Source organism: Austrofundulus limnaeus, unplaced genomic scaffold (assembly GCF_001266775.1).
Source record: "Austrofundulus limnaeus strain Quisiro unplaced genomic scaffold, Austrofundulus_limnaeus-1.0 Scaffold32, whole genome shotgun sequence".
In the NCBI taxonomy this organism is placed as follows: Eukaryota; Metazoa; Chordata; class Actinopteri; order Cyprinodontiformes; family Rivulidae; genus Austrofundulus; species Austrofundulus limnaeus.
In genome coordinates, this window is record NW_013952434.1 from 1528842 (window position 1) to 1553881 (window position 25040).

At 39.2% G+C, this 25040-nt stretch overlaps 4 protein-coding genes across 5 annotated transcripts in view; 3 read left to right on the forward strand and 1 right to left on the reverse strand.

Moving 5' to 3' along the window:
• Positions 1 to 8399, forward strand: part of tinagl1 (tubulointerstitial nephritis antigen-like 1) — a gene marked incomplete at its 5' end in the record, with an annotated part of 21240 nt that extends 12841 nt beyond the window's left edge. The window contains 4 exon segments of the mRNA XM_014005775.1: positions 472 to 517; positions 1310 to 1433; positions 5615 to 5660; positions 5800 to 8399. Coding sequence (XP_013861229.1) covers positions 472 to 517; positions 1310 to 1433; positions 5615 to 5660; positions 5800 to 5967 — 384 coding nt within the window. The 3' untranslated portion in view covers positions 5968 to 8399.
• Positions 8400 to 9642: 1243 nt separating this feature from the next.
• LOC106515782 (lens fiber membrane intrinsic protein) lies at positions 9643 to 12543 on the reverse strand. Of its 2 annotated transcripts, none has more exons than XM_014005777.1 (5): positions 12356 to 12543; positions 11582 to 11790; positions 11151 to 11300; positions 10418 to 10552; positions 9643 to 10181 (listed from the first exon to the last, which is right to left on the reverse strand). In XM_014005777.1, the coding sequence occupies exons 1-5, from the start codon at positions 12526 to 12528 to the stop codon at positions 10120 to 10122; spliced, it is 729 nt and encodes a 242-aa protein (XP_013861231.1). In that variant the 5' UTR covers positions 12529 to 12543; the 3' UTR covers positions 9643 to 10119. The 2 variants fall into 2 exon arrangements, with proteins under 2 accessions (XP_013861231.1, XP_013861233.1); XM_014005779.1 differs by lacking the exon at positions 12356 to 12543 and adding an exon at positions 12145 to 12332.
• Positions 12544 to 14032: 1489 nt separating this feature from the next.
• Positions 14033 to 21312, forward strand: ubqln4 (ubiquilin 4). Its single transcript, XM_014005774.1, has 11 exons — positions 14033 to 14212; positions 17086 to 17237; positions 17408 to 17556; positions 17655 to 17917; positions 18070 to 18228; positions 18326 to 18548; positions 18643 to 18782; positions 19071 to 19154; positions 19488 to 19603; positions 19699 to 19876; positions 19956 to 21312. Exons 1-11 carry the CDS (start codon positions 14066 to 14068, stop codon positions 20106 to 20108), a joined length of 1764 nt encoding a protein of 587 aa, XP_013861228.1. The 5' UTR covers positions 14033 to 14065; the 3' UTR covers positions 20109 to 21312.
• Positions 21313 to 21684: 372 nt separating this feature from the next.
• On the forward strand, positions 21685 to 24786 carry LOC106515783 (ras-related protein Rab-25). Its single transcript, XM_014005780.1, has 5 exons — positions 21685 to 22000; positions 22431 to 22626; positions 23575 to 23768; positions 23864 to 23944; positions 24068 to 24786. The coding sequence occupies exons 1-5, from the start codon at positions 21964 to 21966 to the stop codon at positions 24187 to 24189; spliced, it is 630 nt and encodes a 209-aa protein (XP_013861234.1). The 5' UTR covers positions 21685 to 21963; the 3' UTR covers positions 24190 to 24786.
• The last annotated feature ends 254 nt before the right edge of the window (positions 24787 to 25040 follow it).

Here is a 25040-nt window from a genome sequence, read left to right on the forward strand (position 1 = left end):
GAACGTTCACACAAAAAGATAGGATTTTTTCAAAAAATCGGAACTGAGCATTAAGACCTGCAGTGTGAACGTAGCCTAAGTTTTGGAGTTGAAAGAAAAAAATTCAGACGGATTAATCAACATTAGTGGCATCATCCTTCTACTTTTTCTTCTCGTGTAACAAACTGTTCGGTCAGACCGTCTTTAGAAGCTGAGCGCTGATCTGCAGCCAACCTGTGGTTTTATCAGCCAGCATCTATCAACACTAAATGGCAGCTAAAGCTTTCCCAAAATCATTACAGCTTCTAGTTTCCCTCTCCTGATAGCCTGCAAAGTCAATAAGGAAGACATTAAGACCAGCAGACCCTGCTGAACTCAATCATGTTATCTGACTTTTACCAGCCGGGGCCGTTTGTCTGTTTTACTGACACATGACGATGTGTCCGTCTCGTTTTCCTTTCCCTATAAATCCTTCTCTTTCTTCTTTCACAGGAAAAGGAGATTATGAAGGAAATCATGGATAATGGCCCTGTGCAAGGTAAGTCAATCCCTCGACTCGGGGTTAAATAAATCTATAAATAAGATTTTGATGTCAACATTTCCTGCAAAGTGGGTTTGACCATCCTAAAAGAATCTGAACAATTCTGTTGTCGGAGTCGTAGCGCGCATCCTGAGCTGCATCCAAAGTGTTCGACCTGGTGACGTCACGTTTTGTTTAACTCCGACTTTGGGTTTCTGGAGACAAATGCAGTTCTTTTCATGTCAGTGGGGCTGACCTGACTTTCCTTTACTGTCTGCTGCTCATCTGGGCCGCTGTCAAGTACATTCAAACAGAGAAGTCACATGTTCGTGTGTGTGTGTGTGAGAGAGTATCTAAGAACCCGTGCCAACTTTCTGTATCATTGTTCAGTCGTCCAGAGCAGGAAGACTCAAAGTTTCCTTTTTTACATCAGAGTTGCTCTTTGACACAAAGGCAAACAGGCATGAGTGTGTGAGCCTTTGTGTTGTGTTTATGTACCTGTAGTCAAGGCTCGCGGTGTTCTCAGACAGGGAAAACTGGATTTAGTGTTAGTTTGTCTTCCCAACTTTTAACAGAACGAGTTGGAAAAATCCAGAAGCACACACACACAAAGAACAGCCCGCTCTGATGTGTGGGTGTGTGCGACCTCCAGGGAACAATCTCAGTCTTGTGAAAAAAAAGCTTAATTGCTTCTAATCATCAGGGTTCAGATAAGATTTTTATCGTTCCCGTTCACAATTGTTTCCAGTTTATTTCTGTGTGTTTGTTTCTATCTGCCACCTCATTCTCTCCGCTTGTTTGTTCACGCAGCTATTATGGACGTCCACGAGGACTTCTTTGTCTATAAGAGTGGGATCTACAAACACACCGATGTCAGCTTTGCCAAAGCGCCACATTATCGCAAACACGGCACACACTCTGTCAGGATCATTGGGTAAGTTCATGACCTGTTTTGTGATTTTTTTTTAGTCATATCTTGGTGTAGAAGTTTGTCCAAACCTGATTAGCCTCAACACAAACACACATTTTTGATTGGAATCTTCCTTTTTTATAAGTGGGAAAGCTTTTTTTGGCGTTATCAGCAGGAAAACAAACTGGATGTCGCCAGGAGATAAACGTTCCTCTTTCCTTTAAAACACCCCGTTTGTCTGTTTTCGTATTTTCAACACTTATAAAATATTTTTTTATGAGAAGCTGCTGACATCGAGTTTGATTCAGATCTCCACTAGTACATGTGTTTGCACAAAGCCAGAAGTGTACATGTGAATATAAGCCTCCCACCCAGACTTGACACACCTTGGCTCCACTCCTTCTGCCCCAGACAGTGTCCCACCCCCCCTCCCCGCACCGCGTAACCCAAACAGCCACAAATATGCAGGCAGGTAGACGGCTGCCGCACCTGGAATCATACACTCACCCCAGCTCCCAGCGTCTCTCGCTACCCCTCCCCCCACAATCTCATCTCCTTCCCTCTCTGTTGTCTCCATCACATCTCTTCATGGCTGTCTGCCTCACAGACGAACCTGCTTCCTCTTTGTTTCTCCTCTTCGAGTCCAAGTCAAAATACAGTCATTATTATTTAGACAGCCCCCCCTGCAGACAGACAGACAGGTAGTTGTTTGTTTGCTGCTGCGTGTGTCGTCTGGAGGACACCGAGGGAGGTTCAGACAAGTGAAACATCAAAAACAATCCTTTCACTAGTAAATGCAGGACTTTTGGGGGTCTGGTTTATCAAGTGATTCTACCGTAAAGGAGTGCGTGACACAAATTTAGGTGTACAGACAAAAACTTATAAGACTAAAGCTCACAGCCTTAATAAAAAAGGGGCGAAAACTCATCATTTTTTCAATTTTTTTCAACTGAAAGTAGGATATTTGTGACACCTCAGAGTTACTCCCACATTTATCACATTGAGTTGTTATTCTAATCTTACACACTTTATTTTATACCCAATGTTTTATTCACTTAATACCTCACCTAATAAAGGGCAGACATTTTTAAAGTGAAGCAGTCAGGTGGAGACTAAAAAGTGCCTCAAAAACCAGAGTTGTAAAGTAACTAAGTACAAATATTTCTTTACTGTACTTAAAGAGTAACTTACCCCAAAATTAACTTTTTTTTAGCTGATAAACTGTCTAGAATGTGTCTAAAATGTTATATAGTACTGTTTCTGTGCTAATTTTGATGTTTTTGTGCGTATTTGTTCAAATCTGTAATATTTGGTCTAAAAACGTCTTTTTGCTGCTCATATGGGTAGAGCAGTGGTACTGCAGGCTAATTTGCATATTGGTTAACGGCTCTCCGCTGTGACGTGTCTTCTCCACGGTTTCATCACAGCGGCTGTGTTCTGGTATAAAAGCCTCTCTCTAAGACACGCCCCTGCAGAAATTTTGGGTATCTGGTACTTTACTTGAGTAATGATTTTTCAGCCTACTTTTTACTTCTTACATTTTCACACAATTGTCTGTACTTTCTACTCACAACATTTTTTAAAAAAAGGCAAGAAGTAGAATGTGGTTACTTTTATTTCATTTKTGCTTGTTTTCATTCCAGCTTGTTATTGTAAAAAATAAATACTATCCATATAAATTGTGCCTCCTACATGGAGTTAATTTAATTGTGGTTGAATGAGAAATATAAATATAAAAAAATTTGATGCAGTATTAATTTGTACACAAACAAATCATGTCACACTTCAACAGGACATAATCATTAAAATAAAAGGACTGGACCTAAGAAGTATTTGTATTTCATGAATTATATTATTGTATTTGGCTGCAGCCCTCAAATAAATTTTCATTTTGGGGGAAAAGGTTTGAGCAGCCTTGATACATGTATTTAAACTGAAACAGCTGGACTAGTGCATCCTAAATTTAACATAAATTAATTATTTTAATACAACAGTCATTTCTGCATTTTTTGGGGAGGTCTCCTCCTAATAAAAGTCATTACAGAAAATCTAACTGCTCATTTTAAATCCAAACTTTTACTTTTAATACTTAAGTACAAAACATATCAGATACTTTAAGACTTTTACTCAAGTAATATTCGTAAAGGAGACTTTAACTTTTACCAAAGTAGTTTTTTGGTAAGATACTTGCACTTTTACTCAAGTATCACTTTGTGGTACTTTATACAACACTGTCAAAAACCAGGACTTAGCTGCTTTCATTCATTCTACATCTTTCTTTGAATGCCATTTAATTTGAAAACATTGCATCATGTATGGACAATAATATGATTTAGCTTTTGGGATGTTAGCTTGTCTAAAATACATATAAATGGTTAAAAAACAAGGTTAAAGAAATGTAACTGGTTGGTTTGTGGTCAACCATATTGACACATTTTAGACATACATTAAATGGTCACCTTTAGAAATTTAATATTAGTTCTAAATTCATCTGATAGAAACAGAAAAAGTCTTTCATATTGAACAAAAAACTCACTAACGTCCATTAACATCTGCAGCACGGGAGCATTCTGCCCCGGCCCAAACAGCTCTGCTGTAGTTGCAGTTATTTATTGGGTTTAGCTCTGATAGACATGACTACAAGCAAAACACCTGGTTGGATCTAGACATGGGTTAAACGGCTCTTTGAAGGGATCCAGATCTTGAGGAGCTATTGTTCAAAAGAACGAGTTCATCATGGCGTACGCCGTATGCAATGACATCGTCACGTGGGCAGAACTATGTGTTTTGTCAAGTGGAAACCCCTCCCCCTTTCCCCCTGAGCTGCTGTCCTCCGTTCACAAGATTAGAATCGTTTGTGGACGTCTATGGCATTCCATTTGTGTCAAAAATAAGTATTTCTGATGGAACGCTATAGTTGTCAACACCTCTATTTGGACTCATTCATTCTTACAGCCTGTGCAATACTTATGGCTGCAAAAATGCATGACACTGCTACTGAGGCTGGTACTCCTCGCCACACTTGGTGAAAGTTTACACAGAAGAGCTGGTGGAGGGCTGCGGAGGGCACAGTGTTTCACACTCCAACCTGCCACAGGGATCAGTGTGTTTACACAAACCAAATCCCATAAATGTGCATCCCTTTAAGCCCGGGGCCTGGGAATGTTTGTGAAAAGAGCATTGAGGTCCACTGTGGTGGAAAGCCCATTGTCTGGGCTGCTGATCCTCACTGCACTGGACAGAAAGGGGGGGATCAATTGTCCCGGAGAAAATAAGGGACGTTGGGTAAGGATGGGGAGTTTGGACCACAGTGGTATGCTCATCATTGTCCCTAAAGCGAGCAAGTGAGCTCATTGTGGGCCTGATAATAGAACATCACTGGTTCGATTGTGTCTGCTTCTGTTTCAGACTCTGTGAAGCAGCTGTTAGCRATACAATCATTTAAAAAATGCTTCTGGTCACCATCACGTTTATTCAATCACGAAAAAAAAAAAAATTCTGCTCGTGTTGTGTTGGCAAGCTCCCAAATGAGAGCATCCAGTCTCTTTCCCAGCATTCCTTTCCCCTATAAAAACAATAACAAGAGATTGGGCACCGGGACTCTCTTGGGTTTGAAGAGCAAAAACAGGATGAGGATTGGCTTTTGGGAGAACGTTTTGACGATGATGAGCAGAGACGGCAGGAGCTGGCAGCAGCTAAGCTAAGAAAGCGCATTTCACAACGGGAATTTATGGGTTCTTGCCAAGGTTTCTGGGGAATAAGTTTGCTGGCAAGCGAGAAGAGTAGAGATAAGGGTCACATTGAGTGTTTGTGGCTTTTTGTTTAAATGTTTTGTGCCATGGTGGTAATGGTGGACTGAAGTGGTGCTCACTTCCTCACAACCTATCCTCTCTTTCCTGTTTTGTGTCAGGAGGGTGTAAATCATTTTAAGATAAGGGAAATTCCAAGTTCTTTGGACTGGGATAATGTAGGAGTGTGAAAAGGTCATGTCCAACTGTAAATGCTTTGTTAGGATGTTGCCAACCAGATGAAAGGAATTTTCTTACACTTAAACACAACTTACTGCTTTTATTTATTGATAACACCAGGCAAACACATTCCTGATCAGGGTTTGCATCGGATATTTGAGGAGTCTTATTATAAAAAATAGTTACAACACTGTTAGAATTGATAATAAAATGGCTGTTTCTCTACTTTGTGCACAGGTGGGGAGAAGATAGAGACTTTAACGGATCACCACAAAAATATTGGGTAGGCTCTTTTTTAGTTTCTCTAATGTGAAGTCTAAATGAAAGTGTACAGTTGTAGTGCTTTTATTTTGTAATGGGATAGTTCAGATCTTCGAAAGTGGAGATATATTTGCAAATTAATTCTTCTTTTTTTTTTCCAGATTGCTGCCAACTCCTGGGGAAAGAACTGGGGCGAGAAGGGCTACTTTCGCATCGCTCGCGGGGAAAACGAGTGCGAGATCGAGGCCTTCGTGATCGGCGTGTGGGGCCGGATCACCATGGAGGACATGCACAATCATCAGCACCACCATCGCCGCAGACACATCTAAAGACACTGCAGACTTTCACATGCCACCATGGTGACTTAAACTTTTGTTCAACACAAAGAAGGACCATCCTTTCACCAAAAAGCCGACTGGGATGACCACTTTCATTTTTTTACTTTACTTTTTTTTCTGGAAAACTGTGCAAATCAGCTTTTTCTTTCTTCATTCCCATTTTAAACAGCGCAACCTCCCCCACTGTTCCCAGCTTTATGGCATCAACAAACCAATGAAAAACTAAAAAGCTAAAGTGCCTTTGTTTTGCTTGCATTCAAGCACCTCAGGTACCTTCTGCTCCAAAGACCACACATCCCAGAATCCTCAGAATGACATCCGACGTCGTGGACGATAACAGCAGGCGCCCAATCGGATCCCTTTATTTTTTCAATCTTTTCTGCTTTAAACCTCTTATCCAGAGGGACCCGATACCAGAGGAGTGGCCCTGAAAAGAGGAAATCTGAGAGGCAGATTATCCGACACCAGAGCCGTTCAACACGACACACCCTGCTGAACGATGAAACCTGATAACATATCATAGACGACCTTACTGATACCTATCTGACAGCTATACAGAGGCAAGGTTTTACCCTTTCCACAAACTATAAGAACACTTGTAAAGAGTTTTAACACATTCCAGTTAAAACCGTGACACTGGAGTAGATTATCGGATTAGAAAGAATCAAACTCGTCCTGTAATTTCTGATCCCTGAAAAATTGTTTGACTGGTTCAAAAGATCTGAATGCCTTGTAGTGACTTTTTGAAATGATGATCTATTGAAGGGTTGTAAATAATTAATATCTTACCTGCTGTAGATAACTCTTTGAATGATCTTTAGAGAAATAGAGCCCATTTCTAACTGGATTTACTCATTAATGACTTGCCTGAGTTTGGATCGCTGCCTTTTTAACAACTCTAGTCTCAAAAATGTCATAGTTCATGCGAACTCAACTTAATTTCTACAAATACATGTTTGTTAATAAGTTGTCTGAAACGGGTAAGATATTAACTGTTCATAAACTTTCCAGATAACACCACCATAAAAGATCTGAACTACTATTTTAAAGAAACGTGGCAAAATTTAATGTGTACATATGTCTTAATTTCCTGTGTGTGCACTGTTACAGTTTGAGCTGAAGATGTTTTTATTTGTTGCAGTTATATTTTAAAATTATATTTTACTATGTGCTTTTAGATGTGCTATATTTAGAGACCTTCATGTCCCGCTCATCATCACCATCCTGTTGCTTTTTGTTTAGTTTTAGATCAGCAGGAATGATCAGATCCAGCTGCTATAATCCAGTCTGTGCTGCAGTACTTGCCTTTATGTCTCTGTAATGTTAAAAAAAAGTCATACCACTTTTAAACAACACAGGTTTTAAGTCAAACATTTAATTTTTAACATGTGTCTCAATGCTCTGGGCAGATGTTTGTAACCGTACTACTGGTTTCAACTAAGTCTGACATAAAAAGAAAAGCTCGGTGGGTTTTTACTTTATGCTTCAGATTACATCCTGGCCTGCCTCAGCCACGACTTCAAAAGGAAATGTCCTTTTTATTCGCTCTCTCTCATCATGTCTTGTGATCTCTCGAGATCTCTCCTTCGCTTCCTTCAGGCGTGAATAGGCAGAAAGTTACAAAGCAAAGAGAAAATACCTGAATGAACAAGCAATGTACAACAACGTGGTGCAGGAGAGCTGGAGATTACTGAAGCACGCACTCCAGCTGCAGCTTTGGTTTCATTTTGAAGGAGGAAAAGGCAGATCAAACGCAAGAATCAAACAGGAAAATGTGAAAATGACGGAAGCAAACGTCAGACTGTCTTTCTGCATTCATAATTTAATCTGTGAACAGAGTGCTACCAGTCTGTTAGCAGGTTTCAGTGTGAAATGATGTGAAAATCTCTTGAAGAAAGCAGATGGATTCATTGTTTTATTGTTGTTGATCAGAAAACCCCTGAAAGCACACGTTTTCTTGACTTAAGGCAAAGGATATTTATTAATATGATTAAAAATTAATTCCCCTCAGGAATAAATAAAGCATTAATTCAGTTATTCATTCACTAAAATGTTATTAGCTTTGACTTAAAGAGGACTGAGCATTAAAAATATTAAATGCAAAATAATGTATTTATTTTATGATCAATATAAACAATCAAATGGATTTTTTTCCTACATTTTCATTCAACATCTTCATTAGAAACCTCCGCTAAGCTTCAACAAAGCTCCATCTAAAAGTTGTATATTTAGTGTCATGAACCACTTGATGCGTTGTAGGCTTTATTTATGAAAATACATTTAATTTATGTACTTTTGTTCTTCTTTGTTGTCCAGTGCAATGTTTCATCATCTATCTCTTCTGTGTGCACTAAACACAATACCAGATTAGTGTTCACTTTATTCAATAAATGTTGTTTTTTTTCCCCCTCCCAAAACCACAACCTGTTGCACCTGAGCTGTTCATTTGGGTGGGAGGGGAATTTCGAAATGATTCACAATAAAAACGGTTGTGTATGCTTGTGAGTAGTGAGAGGAAGCAGGCAAAGAGGGATCAGGGTGAGCGGCTGGAATGAAGACAGTTGTTTTAAGGTTCTGCTGAGTCAGCGTCCTCGTTGTTCTTCACAATAAAACAAAACAGTAAGTGGAAAACCAGAGCAAAAAGAAAACAAAATAAATTAACGGGAGGATATGATGTGTGTAGAGGTTTGTCTGTACTGTTAGCAAAGTTTCTCATGAATCACTCAATGTATTTTAATGAAACTTACAATCTGAGTCAAGCCAATTCAAGATGGCCAATAATGGGTGACATGCATGACTGTGAGGGATGCTAGGCTTTTAGTTTTCTCCATTTTTGAAGTTTACAGGTTCTAGAAAACTTAAAATATGTAAGTTAAAGCATTTAAAGCTGCCTCCGATGGGTCATTAGTCGGTGAAGTTTACTTTACTGATTTTGTATAAAGAAAGATGAATGAAATTATCATTACTGAGCTATATTTTTTCACTTTAACAATTTCTGTTTAACGTCAAAGAAAAAGCCATGATTTTGGTTAAAGTTGAAATATGGAACAGCTTAAAAAAGACTCAAACAGCCTTAAAAAAGTTATTAAGGTATCTGGAGAAAACTTTACAAAGCTTATCTCTTTAGCCGGGTACGGAAACTTGGAAGGAGGAATTTGTTTGCCGACTGTTTACATTTCTGTCATTGTTTCTGCGTCACCAAGTAGCCAAAGCATTCATTACTTCAGCTCCCCTTTCCTCTCAGCTGATGGAGAGAACTGGATGAGAACCAAGACAGAAAATGAAGGAAGCTGTATCGAACAACAACAACTGGTGACCGGAGTYCTCCGCCCTGTTGTTCCTCCTGGCTCAGGAATATGATCTTCTCAGAATCTGCTTGGTAGTTTGTTGTTGGTGTGTAAAAACAGGATCTGACCAGAAACAAAATGGAATAACCTCCAGGGTTTTTTTTCTGCATCAACACAATAAAAAACAAACATTTTCCTATTATTTTGGGGAAATCTTTCAGCAAATTCAAATTCCTTACTTTTTTTTACTTACAGTCCCACAAAATGTACTGCATCTTTGCAAATAAAAGTAAACCTAAACAATAAGTTAATGGTAGGTAGTTGTTTGTGTTGTTGATTTTACTCCAGTTTAAAAAAGATTGTTACTGCAGACAAATGATTCCCAATTAGTTTTTTATTAAGATGTTTATTTCTTAATTTAACATCTTAATGCAATTTCTACTTTCCTATCATACCTACATGGAAAAGATTTGGTACAGTCTATCACTGGCTGGTTGAAGGCTGCCACCTTCTGGCAAAAAGCAGCAATTAAAATAAAATCAAGCACCGAGGATGAACTTCTCTTAAAGCTCCCTTTTAAAAATCTTCAATAATCTAAAAAAAAAAAAGAAAAGAAAACAAAAGTGTGTGTGGTGGTGGGGGGGGGATTTCAGTGTTGCCTTTGCAATCTTTAGACACAAGATTAAGTTTAAAACTTCATCATGATAAGGAAAAAAAATGTGTTCCAGTGACATCATGATCTCCAGTTTCTGCATCGGCGGTCAGCTCTTCATCAGATCACGACTGCCTTGAAGACTTCTGCTTGTTGCTCTGAATCCAAAGTGTCCTGTCTTGTCTGTAAACCATGTGTCTGATGTTAACGTGGTCCAGTTCCCCTCCGGGACTCACACATTCTGTAGGCACATATGTAGAAAATACCTGCAGCGGCACAGAGACAAGAGTCCATTTTAACAAAACATGAACAAATCTGCCTTTAAGGCTGACGTTTTATATTCATCATGGTTTTAGTGTTTATTCACATTCACTCTCATCTTAATAAGAGAAAATGAATCAATTGCAAACACTCAGCAAAGCAAACTCTGGACTTTTTGCGCCTGTGGCTGCCTACTCATGTGACATGAGGCAGATATCCCACTAAATATTTGTTTTCTCACCTGCAAAAAATGTCATGAGCATGGCCACCCAGCCCAGGATGTAGGACCAGGAGAAACGCCAGTCACCAAAGCGCTTTCCCAGGAAGTTGACCGTCACTCCGGTGTAGACAGCCATGCCCAGCAAAACAAAGAAAGCTGAGAGGAAGGAAGAGCATGCATGTGATGCTTAATGGTGTATTTTTCATTTTCTACTCAATGAAAACTTTTCACTAGTATTTCATATTTTAAAGTGGGTATTTGTGGTAGGACTACGAACAATTAACATCTTGCCTGTTGAAGATCATTTTCTTTTTGCAAGATTATGTATATAAACATTAGCTGAAGCACTTCTGGTGCAGATTGTGGCACTCATGCAGCAAGAATAATATGTTTCTGCTGGATTAATTGTTTAATGTCAAACAAAAATGTTTATTTAATAGTGTTCATATGGACCATTGTGAAAATGTTGAGCCTGTAGTTAAAGATGGCTGCAATCCACTTTTGCATCATATACCTAAATTTGCACAGAATAACTCTAAGCTCATCAGTCTGGTCAAAATAAAATAAAAAAATGTCACTCTCCAAACAGAGAATCAGTTATCTATGACAGGTAAGATAGTAATTGTTCATAAATGATATACACAAAAAAAACAACATTGTTCTTCGTTTGAAACAAGATAACGCTGGTAAGTACTTTTACAGTTTTTAACTGGATTCATGTGAGTCTGTACCAGGCTGAGTGAAAGAAACTTACTGGCGATGAAAAACATGATTCCTGCAGCAAAGGAGCGGTTGAACCTTTCGAAGGAGGAGAAGTGTGAAAAGGACATGATTCCAGCAATGATGCCTGCGAAGCACGACATCCCCGACAGGATCATGAAGGCCCTGGTGGCGTTCCAATAAGCTGAAAGAAAACAGCTTGAAATCAACAAGTCACATTTACAACAATGTGGCAGGATTCATGATTTTCCTTTAAAGTTTTTATGTATTTCTACTCTAATTAGAGAATAAGCATCCCTGATTTGCTTTAAAAAGCCACAAAAAAAAAGATGTCATTCATATTTTTTTCTTAAAATGTTTCAAAAGTTTAGCAATTTCAGTTGTACGCAGACAGTCAGTTACACGGCACTAAAACAAGATTAAGACTCAATCCAAAGTACATGAAAGATATCCTGATTTTCTCACCTATGCTGTCCGTCTGCATGTAGCACTTGTTGGACATGCAGTACCTCCACAGACCCTGGTGGGCGTAGTTCCCAGAGAGGCGATACTGCATCCAGTAGTCCGTGGCAGTGGAGACCACCAGCAGAATATTTCCCACCACGGCACAAAACAGGCCCCCTCCCATGAAGCTGTACATCTTGAGCTGAGATAACGGGGCTGCTGCCGAGCAACTGTAAAAATAAGATGCAGAAGGTGTTTGTCACTGTGCACACACAGACTCATATATGGGATCAAATATTATCGAGGTCTGAAATTGAAAATTTCTCCACTTACAAATAAGCACACACATTTATGAAAAACAGATTTGAAAAAAAAAGTCTAGTGGATTTTTTTTCTTGTTCCACTAAAATTTTTAGGGAAAATATTTAAAACTCTTGTTGCCAGCCAATCAAAACCAAAGATGTTTGAAACAAACGTTAAAGCAACTATTTTTTGTTCTGTGACAATCAGATTTGTAGCTGAACGTCCTCCGTAAAGGAATAAAGCAGCTCAGATTTGTGAAATTTTTAAAGGAACACAATTACCTGTTCTTCACAGGAGACATTGCTAACAGGTGAATACTTCTAAATCAAACCTGATGAAAAAATTTAAGATGCTGCGGTTTGTAGTAATCTCCTGCAGGTCTTCACCTCTGCTCGCTCAGGAGTAAYGAGGTTAAAAACTGACTGAGGCAGCCTCTGTCGCATCACATTCATGCATCAGAGCAGGAAACACACTCAAAAGAACTTCCCTTACCTCGTTTCTGGAAACACACCGACTCTAATGCCCACCTTCCAGAGGCAAAGATGGAAAAACAGAGAGGGCTGTTGCTCAGTTTGGGAGGGAGGGGGGGAGTCACAGACAATACTACCATCAAAAGGTTGCCCCTCGTCTTTTTTGTTGATGAAAGCAAAATCCTTTGCTTCCATTGGCCTGCACTTGAATGAGACCTAAGTGTGTAATCTGTACATGTATGTGTGTATGTGTGTGTGTGTGTGTGGTATGGRGCCTTAGTGGTGTAGTGGTTCATGCATGTATCATCTTTTACGAGGGGTTTTGTTTGTTTGTAAATGGTGTACTCTAGAACTGGGGATGTGCAGAGGTATGCAGGATCAATGCAACCTGCTGTAATAAACACTTTTCTTTCATGCTGTCTCACCAGGGCGTCACATAAAGAGGGCGTGCCCTGCAGTACACACGCACTACATGTTTATGTCAAATACAGGAGCTTTTTAATTCTAACACACACACTGAAATAACTCATTTTCAGCAACCAAACTGACATATAAATAAATAAAAATTGTATTAGAAACATTGTGTTTTTCATGCAAACACTAAGCACACTTTCTAAACCTAACCATGAAAATATGCCACTAATCTTGTCCTAAAAGTTCTAATTGCCTGTGTGATTATGTTTTGTTCAATCAGGCAACAAAACTGTAGACAGAAGTTTCATGACCAAAAAAGAAGCAGTGTGTCAAACATTCAATACACAAAAATTACAGCTCTCGAATAACTATATGCTAACATAAAATCAAATCAACCTTGAACAATATCCGTTTTTCTGCTGCCCTGTGATGAACTGGTGACCTGTCCAGGACGTACCCCTCACCCCTCTTATCTGCTGAACACTGGGATAAGCTTCTGCCAAATCCGAATCAAAAGAGAAAAAAAACAGGACTTTTCATTTTCAAAAAGCATTTTATTTAATTAAACAACCCCATACTTTTTAATTATCGAGGTAAAACAATCAAATTACACCAATGTTCATAGTTGGTTGGCAAAAGCCATCCCTTAAAAAAGCTAGGGACTATTAGGGTTTCAAAATATCCAGTGTAGTGTTTTTTTTTACATTGAGAGTTCGTATTGTTTTCACAAGTACAACATATTTTACAGTATTTAGTGTGCTAGATGTGACCATTCAACCCATTCTCACTCCCAAATGTTACACCATTGGGAGTAACTTGAAGTTAAACTTCTCAAGAAAAAAAAATGAACAAATAAAAGAATAAAAAAATTAATAAACAATCAACAACAGAAAAAAAAAAAAAACATAGGCCTACTGGGAGGTTTTAGCCTGAAAAACAATACTTGTCATTAGTGCCACTACATCCCATTTAGACACGATGATTAATGAAATTTGTAAACCTGTATGTGCAGAAATTCTTGGCCACTGACTTAAAATTCAGAATAGTTATAAAGTTATGAACTCATGGCCAAAGTAGGATACTACAGTGATAATGTTTATTCTTTTGTTTTAATTTTAACTAATGATCGAATGCATTCATCTGCCAAATGTACCCCTGTTTAATAATAACTTTCAGGGTTGGATAATTTTACAGTAAACATTTATTTTACTGAACTTATTTTTGTTGAATCTAACAGAAACTTCTAGGACCGGAACCGTCGACCTCGTTTGACCCGGAAGCAAAAGTTAGACCGAGCTGTTCCATCGGCGGAGCAAAGATGGCTGAACAAGGCGTCGCGGATCCTGGTAGCAACGATAATAATAATAAACCCGAAGAATCAGAGGGCACTATTATTAAGGTCACAGTGAAAACTCCTAAAGACAAGGAAGAAATCGCCATCGCAGAAGATGCCTCTGTCACTCAGGTTTGTCGATGCTGCTCATCGTCGTCTTCTAACGTCATGCCCACAACTTCAGCTAGGAAGCTAACTCGTTAGCATAATGTCACCACTCTTACCGGCTAACTCTGGGTTCTTGTAAATAAAGCAGTTGTGGGAAATGGAAGTAATGTTACTTATAATAACAATCAGTCGGCAACTTTAACGTTGTTAGCATCCAAATGAAAGATATTACCGCCCTAAGATTTGATGCCGCTAACCGGCTAGCCAAGACTGTTAGCTTTGAGCTAACTTAGCCTGCTATGGACCAGCCATTATTAGCCAACTATGTAGCCAAACAAGTGTCAGCTGACGGAGCTTCCTGTGGTCAACAGGCAGCGGATAAAACCATGAAGCTAGTTGTGGATAGTTTTATATGTCAAATCACATTTTGTTCTCATTTTAATTTAAGTTCTTTAAAAAAAAGTTACATCTTGCTTTCACTCTAGAACATTCTCATTGGTGTTACTGAGTCATTCAGGCTTCTTGGGATTTCACAGCATTCCCAGTGCTGCTGTTGGCTTGGTGACGTGAAACCATGCAATCTGTAACCACAGTGAAATCAGAGGTGGCTTATTTTTTTCAGTTTCGTTAATGTAAAAAAAAAAAAAAAGGTTAATTTTCATGTCTTGTGTTTCATTTTTTAAACTTAAACCAATCTTATCTACGATTTTATTATGAAACTTTCTCAATGTAATAAAGAAAAATTGTTAAGTTGATGTAAATGTAAAACAATGTTTTATGTTTACATGAATAACACACACACACACACACACACACACACACACACACACACACACACACACACACACACACACACACACACACACACACACAACAATATATATTACAATGTTTTGTCCTGGTTTTGGCTATGTGCATGTGCTGAACAGGTACACACTGTATATAATAATCCTAACACAATAGATCTAATCATGTATTAGAACATGATAACATTTGATGAATACTCATCTGATAAATCACGTTTTTTGAATCTGCATTAAATCATTCCATCACAGGGCCAACACAGACACACAAGACTTAACAGGTAAGCTAACATGTAGACTCTGGAGGAACCCAGATAAAATGTGTGTTTGCACAGAGAAAATTTACAAACTCCAGAAAACCGGAAGGCCCAGACTGAGATATGATGAAGAGAACTTCTTGATGTGAAGCAACAATGGCAAACTAGCTCATCATCACTGTGCATCCCTTGACAAATGAAACATGAAATTCATGTGTATATATGCTCAAATCATTACGGTAAATTGACACAATCCCTCAGACAGTGCTTGCATACAAAATCAAATACATATACTTTTTGATGAAGGAAGTAAAGATAGTAAAGGCTAGTGTTAGGGGAAAAACTGACCAAGGTTATTGTACATTTAACAAAAATTGCTGACAAAACACTGGCAAAGTGCTAGAAACATTCAGCAGTTTTATAGTACATATTGAAAGTAGGAGTACCTATCGTGTCATTATTTACTTAAACCAAGTCAACTAAAAGACAGTGTGTGAATTGAAACCATCAAATAAAACTAACCACACTCTCTTTAAAAAAAGGGAACAAGGAGCAGGGCAGCATTTGGTTAGTTACATGTGAACAAACCACTTCTGAAACTGTGTCCTCCTGTTAGCAGACAAGTCAGCATCATGCGCACAGTTTGGTGACAATTTCATAAAACAAATAATAACAAAAAAAAAATCACAACATCTGTCAGGCATTGTGTCGGAGGAGCTTTTGCAGCCAGAGTGCCTGAACACCTTGCAGTCATATCATATGAAATTAATTAGTGTATAAAGTGTTTTACGTGTCAAATGTAGGCCCATGTATCAGACATGTACATGCAGGCTAGAGTGGTCATACAACAGGACAGTGAACCCAAACACTACAACAAATCTACAACAGTGCTACCCTAAAAGAAAGAGTTAAAACGCATTGGCTCAGTCAAAGTCCAGTTGCAGTTTCCAGGCCAAATAAATCTCAGTTAGCAGTTGCCAATAAGTCACCTAATTTTACCAGATTATATACATAGAATAAAACTTCATGGACGTATTAATCCTACAGATTGTCTTTTTGATTAAAGACTACTGGGATCCTGGCTGATTATTACAAAAATACTGCTAATAGGATAAGTCTGTCGTTCTTTAGGACTGTGTTTTTATTACGTACAGAGCAAATAACCCAGCACAGGCTAGATTGTGGGTCTTGAATTTTTATTGCATTTTGATATTTCTCTGACTGGGGAAATAAATTATCTTATTTAATTGGTGGCAGGTTGCACTGTTCACCACTAGATGTCACCAAGATTGGATATTGATTTTTATTTATTTATTATTTTTTGTGTATCTGCACACCCTTCTTTAGTTTACCAAACTCCTGTATCGACTTAGTAATGAGTAGCTTGAAGACACAACAGTTTAAGACAACAATTACTGTAATAGTTTACATGAAGTTAAAGAGTATATGACACTGTACTGCAAAAACCCAACCCAACATATGCAAATAAAGAAGCAGGTTTCCAATAGCACAGCAGCTAGTTTGTTTTGATGGTCAGCAAAAGACAAGTTAAAGTTAATAAATATTAAAAAATGGCAATGAAGTAAATGCTACATCATGTTTTCTTTAGTCACGTTTTAAGTTGTCTTTTTTTATTCAGTAAAACGTGTGGAAAACAAACATGTTATTTCCTTTTTTAATTTGTTTTTTCCAATATTGTATTTATGTTGATATAATGAGTAGTAACACTGTATAACTGCATATATGCACAAATTGACAGCATTGTTAATTTTTCCCCTAAATTTTAGTGTAATAAGTTCTGTTGATTTCTCATTATCGTTTGCTTTTTGTTTTTCAGTTTAAAGAGGAGATCTCAAAGAGATTCAAGGCCAAACAGGACCAGCTGGTTCTGATTTTTGCTGGGAAGATCCTGAAGGATGGCGACAGCCTCAGCCAACATGGCATCAAAGATGGCCTGACAGTTCATCTTGTCATAAAAACAGCACACAAGTAAGGTTATGTTTTTGCACACAAGGCTAAACATCTTGTAGCATCCCTTTAACGAAAATAATTTGGTTTTGCTGTGCGTCTGCAGTCCATTTTTTTCAATATTTAACTTCATGCAAGATAACCCCTGTCAGTGGCACTTTGTTTTACATGACCACAAATTCTCTTAATAGGGCGGGAGAGGCCAGTAGCACCTCAGCGTCAAGCTCAGCCTCCACTCAGGCAGACGGTAATTCCACCTCTAGTCCAGCCACCAACACCACCTCCACAACAGGCTCCTCTGGCTCCGCCCCACCACCCACACAGACACCCAACATACTATGTAAGTTCACCTCTATGTGAGTGATTACATTCAAAGCCTTGCATCAGTACAAGAAGTTCAAGTGTTTAACCACTGCTTACCCACTTATCTTCCCTCAGCGGGCTTCGGGGACTTGAGCAGTCTAGCTGGTTTGGGCATGGGCTCGGCCAACTTCATGGAACTGCAGCAGCAGATGCAGAGGCAGCTCATGTCCAACCCAGAGATGCTTTCTCAGATTATGGAGAACCCGTTGGTGCAGAACATGATGTCCAACCCAGACCTGATGCGACAGATGATTATGGCCAATCCACAGATGCAACAGCTGATGGAGCGCAACCCTGAGATCTCTCACATGCTTAATAACCCTGAGCTGATGCGACAGGTAAGCAAATCCTTAAGGGACTGAAAGACACTTTGATAAGTAAAACCTACAGATTGTCATAGGTTCTTTCTTCAGTTTTGTTGATTTGTTCTGTTGCCTTTGTTGATTTAAAACAAAGCTAAACAGACACATTTCCTTCTCTTGCCTCCCAGACCATGGAACTAGCCAGGAACCCGGCTATGATGCAGGAAATGATGCGAAACCAGGACCGGGCTTTGAGCAACTTGGAGAGCATCCCAGGTGGTTACAATGCCTTGCGAAGGATGTACACAGATATTCAGGAACCCATGTTTAGTGCCGCCAGGGAGCAGGTATCTACATTTGTTTTCAGTGATTGTATTTGAAACGTGATGAAGTTTATTTTGATTGTTTCGTGGTTTTAAATTGAGCTGAACTCTTTCTTTGTAGTTTGGTAACAACCCGTTCTCAGCTCTGGGTGGCAACTCTGAGTCCGGTGCCCAGCCATCACGGACAGAGAACCGCGAGCCCCTGCCCAATCCATGGGGACCACCAAATTCTTCTAGCTCCACCGAGAGCGGAGGGGGCACCACAGGAAGCACTAGTACCACTGGAGGGACCAACCCCAGTGTGTCTAACCCTCTGGGTGTCAATCCTGGGAGTCTGGGAAATGGTGAGCCAGAGTGAGCTCGCTGATTTGTTGCGTTAGCACATAATTGTACTTTTAAATAAACCTGAGTGTATGTTCCTTTGTGTGTGTGTTGTAGGCATGTTCAACAGCCCGGGCATGCAGAGTCTTATGCAGCAGATCTCAGAAAATCCCCAGCTGATGCAAAACATGCTGTCTGCTCCATACATGCGCAGTATGATGCAGTCACTGGCTCAAAACCCAGAGTTAGCCTCACAGGTAAGGCTTAAACTGTGGCCTTGTACTTGGTATTCAGCTTTGCAGGACACACAGCTAATATTTCTTAAACGCACATTTGCATCCAATTGTAAAAAAAAAATGAACCATTTTTTGTTGTACCAGCTGTACATAAACAACTTGACTGAATGCCAAACCAGAACTAGTTCACTGAGAGACCTAAAGTTCTAATCTTCAAACTCACCTACTTAAAAAAAAGAATTGTGTTCAGTTAAAGGTAATTAGTGGTTTGAATGTGTTTTCAAAACCAGTTTTTCTTTTCTCAAACAGGTAATGATGAATAACCCGTTGTTTGCTGGAAACCCACAGCTGCAAGAACAGTTCAGAACCCAACTACCCGTCTTTCTGCAGCAGGTAAAAAAAGAAATGACCAGTTTAAAACCCAGTTTAAGAAACAAACTCAATGAAAGGAAGCCCTGACAATAAATGGTTCTGATAAATATCAATCTGCTTTTTTGGAGAACAGTACTGCTATGAAATACTCGCGATGTGCAGTACGTTTTTTTGTTATGTCAGCTTTGTTACTTCCAAGCTTGTAAGAGGCAAATGGTTAATTTTTAGTAAAATGTCAATATGAGACATGTTAATATTTTTTAGTTATTTATTTCTTGAGGAATAAAGGTACATAATGCTCCATGCGTGTAGTTTCTTCTGCTAATTCTTTGCTGCCGTTTTTGTTGGGTTTAGATGCAGAACCCAGAAGCCCTGTCAGTCATGACCAACCCTCGGGCCATGCAAGCTCTAATGCAAATCCAACAGGGTCTACAGACGCTGCAGACAGAAGCCCCAGGCCTCATGCCCAGGTAAGCTGTCACAGACAAACATACACAGTCCATATTGCATTGTTAAGGAGAATATTGATATAGGTCTTGTGCATCTTTTGTTTGTTTCTGCTCAGTTTGATGCCAGGTGGGACAGGTGGAATACCTGGCATGCCCACAGGAGGGGGCATACCTCCAGAGAACCCCGCCTCCCCACCCAGCAGCGCTGGAACGAACGCCGCCCAGCAGCAGCTGATGCAACAGATGCTTCAGATGTTCGCTGGAGGAGGAGGAGTCGGAGGAGGAAGTGCAACGGTACACACTGACACGCACACATGCAAAGTGACCGTATCGGCCTTCTTTTTATTTGACTTTCAAACTTATCAACTTTCAGACCCAGACCCCTGAGGTTCGGTTCCAAACCCAGCTAGACCAGCTGAACGCCATGGGCTTCATCAACCGCGAGGCCAACCTGCAGGCCCTCATCGCCACTGGAGGAGACATCAACGCCGCTATTGAGAGACTGCTGGGCTCACAGCCCTCGTAAAGACGAGCAGTACATACTGACACTCAGACACGCTCATAAGTACATCCTTAACTCATAACACCCTACATCTACAGAAGAGAAATTTTTGTGTATCGTCCCAAACTTTACAGAAGAAACTTGGGCATGAACTGAAAGACCTTCACTCTTCATCTGTTCTCAGATCATTCCCTGTTTCCCCTTATTATTATTTTTTTCTTCATCCAACTGTTTTTCTGCAGAGTTCTGATGTAGATGAACTGAATCACTCTCTTTTTGAAGGCTGTTCTAAATGATTGAAAAAAAAAAATCGAATGAAAAGGAATTCTCAATTGTCCTTTTTTTAATCCACAAAAATTTGAAGTTTAGTGTTGTAGACAAGCATTTACATGATTAAACCCATGTGACGTGAATGGCATTTGGCTCTGTTTCATACATGGCTAATGTGGAACAATATGGTTATTTTCTGGTGTGCAGACAGTAATCCCTGAACATGTTCCCACTGACGTTTGGCCTCAGTTTTTTACCCTCAGCTGTATTTTTTTGCCCAGCAGCTTTCGCTATTTATTACAAGCGCCTAATAACATGACGCCTTTCACAGTTCTCTTAATCCGCCTTTCCAGTGCCCACCCATGAGTGCGGTGTTTTGTTTTTTATCTCTTTGGAGGTAGCAAAGCTGCATTGTCAGCAAATTACAGTCTCATTCGGTGGGTGAATCAGACACCCTCACTTTCAATAAACGTCTCACGTCATCATTCAGGAATCAGACCATAACCATGTATCACTTCACAGCAGCTCTGAAGCACAGGGTGCTGCTAATATAAATATAAACGATACAAACAAGCTTTGTTTTCATTTAAATCTGATTTTTCTTCCTTTTTTTTGTTTTGGAGGTGCAAATAGTACCTAGGTATGATTTGTTTCACATGAATTAAATGTGGAAATCAATCAAGTTGAATAAGAAATGAAAAGGCTTTAAAAAACAATTCTGGTATGGTGACGCCATGCATCTCTCAAATCATAAAGTTTAGCTTGTTTGTTATCATTATTATTATTATTTTCAAAACTCATTGTAGTTGTGGTAAACTTGGCAACTGCTTCAATAGCTTTGCTTTGTCTGTTGACCTCAGCTGAAACAAAAATCCATCTTCCAGTTGAAAATGTTGGAACTAACTTTTAACAGTACTGTACTAAAAAAAAAGAAGTAATAAATCATCAAAAACAGTTACACTTGTGTCACTTCATTACAGGAGTTTTAAAGGTTTTGCTTTGTTTGGGTTTTAAGTACACGTTTTGGAAGATAAATAAAGGCCTGTTCAGTTATTGCAGCTTTGAAACAAAATTTTACTCAGTTTTTTGGCAATAAAAAAACAAAATGTGTTTTTTTTCTTTCATTCCTGCATTGGAAAAAAAAAAACTAAATTAAATCTAAAAATAGGAGAGAAATATTAAATCAGCTCCGTCTCCACAGGCCTGTAAAATCCAAGCGCAGAGCAGAAAGGGCGACCTGTTCTGCACATATCCACCTGCTGGGTGAGGTTTATTGTTATCCAAATGATTCTCTGAGTGAAAAGTGTGTAGCAGAGGGTGGAGTCTGTCCCCGTGAGTCGCTCTACCTGTTCCACCTGCTCTCCTTCACCCGGCCCTCCTTTGGGCGTCAGCTGATGGACAATCAGGAACACTGATACTCCCGTCTGTGTTCAGTCAGGAACTCCTCATACCCACAGAAACAAGCAAATCTTTGTGTTTTCACTATTTCTCTGCACTGAAGGGGCGAGGTTGTGTTTGCTTTATTTTCTTCGTGAGCTCCTCCAGACTTTGAAGGTGGCTTCAGGATATTTACTAAGTGAAACAGGGACCCATCGGCACTGAATGCAGCATGGGATCTGATGAGTCGTACAATTTTGTCTTTAAAGGTGAGTCATGTTTACTTCAGCTACAGTTGTCTAGAAAGATAAAGTTGTTTATTTCTACACACTGAAGGTGTTGATGCAGCAGGTTGTTTCCAAGAGAAAAAAAAAAGCCAACCAATGAGGAAGTGATTGCTTCCTGTGAATTTGGTTGTAAAGTTTGACCTTTGACCTGTTAGAGAGCTGTAAGTTCTTACACTTACTGCTTAGCTAAAAAAAAATTAGTGTGATTTGTTTTACTCTTATTTCCCCCAAGCTGCAGTGATTTTCTGTTCCTCTCACTCTAAACGACAGTCAGCCTCTGTGGATCTGCCACGTTGGTGTGACGTCATCGTGTGTGGAGTTTGAATGACAGAAAAGTCTGACTGCTGATTCACGGTGTTGATGATTGGTTCAGAAACTAATGTGGTACTAAAACACACGTGGGTCCCTGTAGTGGTTTTGATCGGGGAGTCCGGTGTGGGGAAGAGCAACCTTCTGTCCCGCTTCACCAAGAATGAGTTCAACCACGACAGCCGCACCACCATCGGTGTCGAGTTCAGCACGAGAACCGTTCAGCTGGACAACTTCACCATCAAGGCCCAAATCTGGGACACAGCAGGGCTGGAGCGTTACAGAGCCATCACCTCGGCGTGGGTTTACACACACACACATACACACACAGATTTTTTTAAGCCAGATTATTAGTAAATGAATCAAGAAGTGAGACACAAGGGTTTCATTGTTGGCTCATACTGTATGCCAGGCTTCATAGAGTAGAAAAATTCTGATAAAAGCTACTGTTGCAGCAGCAAAGTTGTCGATTAAGCACTTAAAGAATAATTGTAACTGTACAAAACTTGTCACACAAAAAGTTAATATGCATAAACACACAAATCGAATGTACAAACTTTTAGGATTTAGAGGAAGCAAAGAAATTCCATAAAAACGGGCAAAGAAAACCAAGTAATTTTATAGAAATATGGATTACACCGAGTCCAAACAGCTTTAACTTTCAATATGTGGCAGGCCATTATAACATATAATCAAAACACACTACTGTCTATCTTTAAAATATCATGAAATCATTTTTTCCTTGTTGAACAAAACCAAAAATAAACATATCTAAACTAACATTCATACTAGTTAGAATCACATCATTGCATTAAAAACACTTAAAAATGTATAATGTTTGTTTTTACATTTAAAACAGCTGGACTTGAAATGTAATACAGATATTTATCATTTCAGTCTGTATCTGTTATTGCAAAAAAAATCTTACAACTGGATAGATTTGAATAAAACTCTCAGCAATGATTGGAAGAACATCTCCTGCTGATTCACTTTTAGTAGCCTGATATAAAATGGCTCTCACAGATAATTAATGAGTTAACAAAAAGCTATGACTCACCTAATTTGTTCACATGTTGAGGTAAAATGTGTGAGCAGTAACAGATTGTGCAAGATCTTTGATTAAAATTGTTTTAGGCAGCATGTGATATGCATTCCTTCAAAATAAAATGCAACTTTCATTTTTCTAACAGTGTGAACAGAAAGATTGAGAAGAGAAAGGGTTAATCTTTGTTTCCTCGTGGCTTCAGGTATTACAGAGGAGCAGTTGGAGCTCTGTTAGTGTATGACATCAGTAAGCATCTGACCTATGAGAGCGCAGAGCGATGGTTGAAGGAGCTTTACGACCACGCAGACCCTCACATTGTGGTCATGCTGGTGGGGAACAAGAGTGACCTGGAGAACCTCAGGACTGTTCCCACAGAGGAGGCCAAAGACTTTGCAGGTTGATAAGATACAAATATGTCAAATCTTTTTTTTTTTGTTTGTTTTTGAACAAACCCACTTTCAATAATGCTCAAACTCTGCCCCCCCATTCAGACAAGAAGGGGCTCATATTCATGGAGACGTCGGCACTGGACTCCACAAACGTTGAAGCTGCTTTCAACGAAGTCCTCTCAGGTAAAAAATAAAATAAAAAAATAAAAAACACTCACCTCCTCGCTTTGATTTACACACAGCATAACCAAAAAAAAACAAACAAAAAAAAAAAAAACAAGAGGGTGAACTCTGTTTTTTCTCCAGCGATCCATAAAAAAGTGGCGAGCAGAGAGGTGACCCGCGGCTCCATCAGCGCCGTGACCCTGTCCCGTCCCCTTGGAGCGAGCAGTGAGACTCAGGAGCGTAAAGGCTGCTGCAAGAGCTAATGGACTGACCGCCGCCCTCATAAATATTTCAACAGCCTTTGTTGAGCCAACATGGTGCTTGACTGTAGCTCAAGCGTTTAACATTCAGTCTGATACATAGGCGCAACAGTCAGTGTCCCAACACTTTAAAATATAAAAACTGTACAGTTTATAGGTCATTGACTTAGTGTTGCAGATACTGAGTAAAGCCATGTTTTAAACATGTGTTTTTCGGTGGGGCCGATGGGTAATCTTTAATTTAGTTGTGCAGATTTTCTCCCCCCCCTTTTTTAAAAATGTTTTTAGACGTGGTTTGTAAAGTTTTATTGCTTTTGTAAAAGAATGCACTGGGAATGAGTTGGAATAAATTATTTAAATTATTCTGTTTGCATGTAATTACTATAAAATACAGTGATTATAGTGAATTTAAGATGGTGCTAAGACTTTATTGAGCTTGGAGTAGGACTTGTCAAAGACAACTTTTGAAAGAGTTATTTAGAATTTGGTCATGCAGCTAAAAAAAGATTTTAAGAAAAATTTATACTTTTTACATTTTGTTTGAAAATTTGAGTTTTTTTAAGTGTTGTGATTCAATTAAATAAAGTCTCAAAGTATTTATTCCTTTGTCCTGTCTTGCCAAACCAGCAAGGTGTGTTTAAAATTAGACTCTATGCAGGTCATCTTGGTTGCAGCCTGACCAACCAGTCTGTTCTCTCTTATCTGCTTTTTGAGACAATAACATGAAACCTTACCACCACCAACAGTAGTGTACTTATACCGCATCAGGGTGTATTGTTCCGACAGACCAGCGGTATGTAACTAACGTACGTGAGTATATTGCTGTAGGCAGAGCTGACATCCAATACTGGCCT